Genomic DNA, 6,000 nt, shown 5'->3' with positions numbered 1-6,000 from the left:
ATCCCAAAAGAGACTTCGTTTGGAATAAACTTTTTTAATACTTTTTAAAATAAATTTTTAATACAATTTTTTTTTTGAACTCGAAATTGATGTAAAAAAAAAGAGCCTTAAAAATAATAAAAAAAATTATCTCAAACAAAGCTTAAATCAAATTCAGAATCAAAATAAAATTTTGCATGTGATGCTTCACGGTCTCTTTCCATGCTCTTGCTAATTCACATGAGAAAACACTGGAAAGCTCAGATAAACTTCAGAAAACTGATATTTGATCATAGAAATACTTCAAAACATATTGAAGTTTACTTCCATGACAAGTGATCAGAATTTGAGAGGCCGAAGAAAAGTAAAGCCTCATGGGCCAATGATGTTGTGCTGTTTTAGCGATCTGGAATATAATAAAAAGTAAAATACCTTGCTCAGATAAAATTATGATGTCAATTGTTAAAAAACTGGAGTAGTATTTTTAAGGAAAACAAGATGATCATTCTCAAGAGCCAACTATAATGAGCTCTATATATAAATAAATTACACCACTGTTGCTTAAGCTAATATAGGCTTAGGATTCGCACAGAAGGGTTAGAATTACAATTCCTTCCCCTTGGGAAGTACCAAAATATCAACTACTTTAACTAAAACTTTGAGAATATTAGATTTCATACGTCATACGACTCACGATCCTCATTTAGGATCTGCTTGGGACGACTGTAACATCTTGTAAGGTGATTGTAAAGTTATTGTAGGAAAAATAGCTTTTTTGAAAGCTGCTGTAAAAAGCAGCTTCTTTCTAACACAAAAATTTCTGATAAACTATGATAAAATAATAAACAAACAGAATTATAGTTGTGATCTAAAAAACAAAACGATAATAAAATTGTACCAAACAGACCCTTAGAGAAACAAATTGAGTCAAAAGCTCCTAATGCAATTCTGCATCAGTACTGTAAAACAAATAGGTAGACCATAAGCATATTTGAAATTATGAATGAATAATAGAGTGAGGAAAAAAATGTTTAAGTCTAATTAGAATACATGCAATGCGGATGTTGGTCCTCTCCAATTATTATGATAATTAAATAATGTAATCACCTCGCTGTTGATGGCTGGAATTCAATCCACTAATGCTTGAAAAAATAAAGTAGCTAAATTGTAGTTATTTAAAGAGAAATTTATAGCTGAAATTGAGGTAATTGCACAAATACAATTATTATAATAATTGGAGAGGTTCTATATCCAGTAGAGGTTTTTTTCTTATTTTGAAATCATTAAGGGCTTTGTTTGGGACGACTTTCTTACTGTTTTTTAAAACAGTTTTTTAATACAAAATTAAAAAAATTTATGCTAGAAAACTACTTTAAAAAACAATAAGAAAGCCGTCTCAAACGAAGTCGAAGGGAAGGGAAAGAAAACCTGAATTGAATAAACAACACATCGATATCTTCCTCTTCTTTGATAGAAAGTAGAAAGCTGATTTATGATACAGTAAGGCTGTGGTCGATCTCAAATCTGCTCAGGAAAAACTTTCTCCAAGAAACTGATGAAACGTCTTGAATACAGCTTGGGATCTACAGCAGAGATGGTGAGGGGATCATTTTTGAGTGATTTGCAGGTATGCTCCACTTTCTTTGTTATGTCATATTCTTGTAGTATGTCTATTATGCCGAGATAGAGAACAACGTCGTAGACCTCAAAGAGATCAACTTCTGGAGAATCAGGACCCTCGTTATGAAGCAGCTTTTGATTAGCTTGAGCTGGCATGTTCACTCCGAGCTGCACGCGGAGCCTGTTAATTAAATAAAAAAATTAATTAATTAATTAAATGGTGAAGCCTGTAAGAAAATGATGCTAATTTCACATTTTTTTTTTTTAAATTTCCAACTGAAATCTAACATGATAAATTTTTAGGTAGGTGGATCAGGCTCAATCGTGGACTAGTGCAAGGGCTTGATCGCGAGCTGGTGCGGGAGTGAGGCCTTCACCCATGAGGCGTTTTGCCTAGCCAGAAGCGGGAGTTGCTCGCGGACAGGAGGCTGGTTCGGCGTGAGGCTCGCGTATTAGGGCTGATCGGGCAGGGTTGTTGGGCCGCGATCGGAACAAAGGCGAAGGCGATTGGGTCTTTGTGTGGGTTTTGGTCGAACGGAACTCGAAGACAACTACAGGCCGTGAGTTGCAGGCGGATTGGAGGATTGTGGAAGATTGACGAAACAAGGTAAGCGAACATAATGAGCGTCTCTTTTTGTTTCCTCGTATATTTATCATTGAATTGGTGAGAGGGAGTTATAGTGTGAAGGGATGTGTTGTGTGGCGACCAACTGCTCGATGTGGGGCCGTAATGGATAGATGCTTCTCTTCGATTTTCCTTTTCCTAATTTCGTTCAACACCCATGTGAGGCCCATCACACTAAAATACATTCATATAAAAGCAAAATCATATGACATTATGAAAAATGTGATAAATTTCCAATTCCTCTTCATTGTCATTGGATCCATAACATACAGGCAAGTGGATAAAAGGCGATATTTTAAAATTAAAAATGACTTCACAAACATTTCAAATGACAAATGTTTGCTTAAATAATAAAAAACAAAATATTTTTCAATTGAGTACGCCCACCTCAAGATAATATTCGAACTTATGGGCTGTTTGGTTGCCTGAAAAAGAAATGCAGTGTAAAGTAAATGCAATGTATACTGTATTCCGAATACTTTGTTACTGTTTGGTTGTCTGCAAAATAAATGCAGGAGAATGATTTCCCTTGTTTGGTTAGGTATATCCAGAGTAAAGTAAAAATGATGTATTTGTAATAATTTATTTCAAGTAATGTTTTTACAAAAAAAAAATTCAGCTAATTAAACAAATTATGATATTATACGTCTTCAAGATACATCACTTCTCTGAGTCACAAAATTTTATCACATGTACATAAATTCTATAGAAAACTCCATAAAAGAGGGGATGATGCATGACCTTATCATGTTCAAACAAACCCAATTTCAAATATTATGGTACAGAGAAATTATTTCACCACATAGAACCTTTATAAAGCGAGGCAAAGCAAGACATAAAGACGAAGGGAGAAGGCAAGAAATAGAGATAGCAAATCACCATTACCGATCTACTGGGTATAGCAATTTCTAAGAAGAATATGACCAAAATCCAGCCAAACAGCATAAATGAGATTTTTAAAACCAACATAATCTTAAATTTCGTTTCTCACCCGTTTTATCTTAAATCCCCTAATAAGTAAATCAAGGCATCAGAAATTTCACACGTCGCTGCTTCTGCTGATGCTTCTTCATCGATCTTACCCAACATTCGTCAAGGATTTACAGAATTTTGATTTGGGGGAGAAAGACGAGAGTTTCGAAAACTAGCTTAAAAGTCTGTACGGAATTAAGCAGGATTTAGCTTAAAAACCTTTCACGCCAACTCTTTTGTTGCTACGGTAGATGCCAAAGGAAGGGCGCATAAGTAAAGGAGGCTTGTCGATGATAACGCGCACAACAGACTTTAGGGTACAGAGACATGCTAGTTCTCACTAGGTTCGAGCTCGTCGTTATGGTTGCACACTTCTCCAATGACCTGAAACAGATGAGGAGACGGGGAGGGTGACTGGAAGGGCAGCGCCGCTTCGCGTTTATCGGAATCAGACCGGTGAGTTGGTCCAGCGGATGAGCTTCTCACAATCCGTATCAAAATAGATGATCCGGCAGAGGGTGAGTTGGGTTGAGAAGGTGACGGCGAGGCTGACGATGGTGAAGAGGCCCATGAAGACGAGGAGGCCGATTATGCCGTGGATTTGGTCGCGTTGGCTTCGATTCCTGGCTGCTGCGAATGGAAGCGACGAAACAGGGGTTCAACCTCGCGCGATGGTTTTGCGAGACTCTCCCTTCTTCTCCGTTCTTCCCACCCGCTTTGTGCTCTGCGCTTTCTCATTATTTCGCGCGAGGACTTCCAAACCCGCTCAATTTGAGCGGGTTTTGAAGTCGCATGAAAGAATAGTTAAAAGAAGATCAACTTCTGGCTCTTTGTCACCATCGGCTGATGCTCTTAATGTGCTGCCCCTAATATGTGAGCCTGGCATGCTGCTCACAGATCCAGGTTCATGAGCAACCAAGAGCAAACCCTTTGGAGGAATTATAAACTCGTCCCGCTTTGGTGCACCAACTGTGCCACAATGGGCATTAAATCAATGAAGAAAACTGTAGGAAGTTTTCATGATACAAAAGTATGAAACAAGACATGTTAAAAAACAACTAAATGTAGTTGAATTAAGAAACTAGGGTTCAAAGTGCATTGTTCTGAATAACAGCCTTTCTTTTATATTGCCTTTGAGCAGTTTTATTTGGTTACAAATATAACGCTACTTCTTAAAAAAAAATTTATAGTGAGGTAACACTGAAAGGATAAAATGTCCTTAAAAAAATGAAAAAAAAAAGTTAAAAAGGTGGTGCTACTCAGAAATATTAGAACAGCTAATTTACTAAACCATACAATATAATTTAATGGTGCATCCGTGCATGTAAGGAGCCAACTTTAAGTCCAGTTTCAATAATTCAATTTAACAATTCCATCATTGGTAGTCGTTACAGACAAGTCTGGTATAGACATATTAGGAAATCACCTATAGGGAACAAAATGGAGGGCCAAAATAGTAAGGAAGAGGTGAAGGAGTCTCACCGATCACAGTCATTATTTAAGACACGAGGAGGTTGAGTGATAAGAGCAAATTGGAAGGCAAAGGAGGCATATCCAACCTCAGTAAGGGTGGCATGTTTGTGGCAAAGAGCCTCAAAATAGGTATCTGTTAGACCAGCCCATTGGATTGGTCCAGCCGGTCCACGCGGGACCGGCCCAGGCAAGTACGAGGCGGAACATCTCCGCCTCTTCCGTTAGCCGCACGCACCGCGAATCCCTGGGAGCTCATTTAGGAAGGTTTTAGAACAGATTCTACGAGAGAAGTTGAATGTAGGGATTGTTTAGGGATTTCCTTTTGATTTGTATGCATTAAATACTTTGTTTTCCTAGGGTTAGGGCATCTTGAATTTGCCTGAAATTTGAGATCTAGATTTAAGTTTTTCTTTGGGCTCTAGCAGCGTCTAGAGATTTGGGAGAGATCGATCCTCCTCTCGAATATAGGATCAATTGTATCTTGCTATTTTTCCGTTCCCTTTCATCAAATAATACAAATTATCTACTGTTTTTGTGATTTTGTGTGGAGAACTCTTGCTGTTCTCGAAGATTGATAAGAAATACTTAAGATCTACACGTGTTTCCTATCAAATTGGTATCAAAGCAAGTCTTGGGGCCGTTTGTGGGCTGATTTGGGCAAACTTCAGCAGCTGAATTTTGATCGAGAAGAGACGAAGTTGCTGTTTTTGCAATCAAAATCCTGAATTTTTGAATTTGCAAAAGTTCAGATCGAGATGGCGGCAAAAATAGTGGATACCCTGGAGGAAAGGCTTGAAGGAGAGATGAATCAAATCAAGACGACAGTGGAGGAAATGATTTCCTCCAACGAAGAACAAGTTGCCGATCTCCGGGTCATGATGAAGATGTTAGAAATTCAAAAGTAAACGGCTTCTGTGGCGAAAAGAGTGGAAGGAAAAAATACGAATTATAAAATTCGTAGGGAGGAAGATGAGGTGGAAATCATGGAAGGAGAAGGAAGAAGACCCCATCTGGTGCCTATCCAGAGGGAAGAAAGGGGAGGTGGATACGGGGAACGCCAGGAAGGATACTATGGCCGCCGAGGTGCTGATTTTGAAGAAAGGGGGATTTCGAAGGGGGTTGGGGCTATGGCAGAGCAAGGGAAGATCGGGAAACATGGGGTGGACCTAGCACTTGGGAGAGGGGAAATTATGGGAGAATCAGGGAAAATGGTGGCGACCAGAAGGTGAGGAAGTTGAAGATGCCCATATTCTATAAAACCCTTAAAAAGCTGATTTTTTTTAGTGTTGTTAGTCCGTACGAACTGGCCTTAGTCACAGACGAACTGAAGA

General features: G+C 38.5%; 1 protein-coding gene across 1 annotated transcript in view; it reads right to left on the bottom strand.

Annotated features, from left to right (window-relative positions):
* Nucleotides 1-954: 954 nt before the first annotated feature.
* LOC110106729 (phosphatidylinositol 4-phosphate 5-kinase 7) overlaps nt 955-6,000 on the bottom strand; it is a 38,398-nt gene continuing 33,352 nt past the window's right edge. Inside the window, exons 9-10 of the mRNA XM_020836710.2 lie at nt 3,999-4,165; nt 955-1,782 (exon numbers count right to left, since the gene is read on the bottom strand). Of these exons, the coding sequence (XP_020692369.2) occupies nt 1,498-1,782; nt 3,999-4,165 (452 nt within the window). The 3' untranslated portion in view covers nt 955-1,497. The remainder of the gene's footprint in view (nt 1,783-3,998; nt 4,166-6,000) is intronic.

This window comes from Dendrobium catenatum, unplaced genomic scaffold (assembly GCF_001605985.2).
Source record: "Dendrobium catenatum unplaced genomic scaffold, ASM160598v2 fragScaff_scaffold_390, whole genome shotgun sequence".
NCBI classification, from domain to species: domain Eukaryota; kingdom Viridiplantae; phylum Streptophyta; class Magnoliopsida; order Asparagales; family Orchidaceae; genus Dendrobium; species Dendrobium catenatum.
Note: the sequence above shows the minus strand (reverse complement) of the source record. Positions and strands in the feature narration are given on the sequence as shown.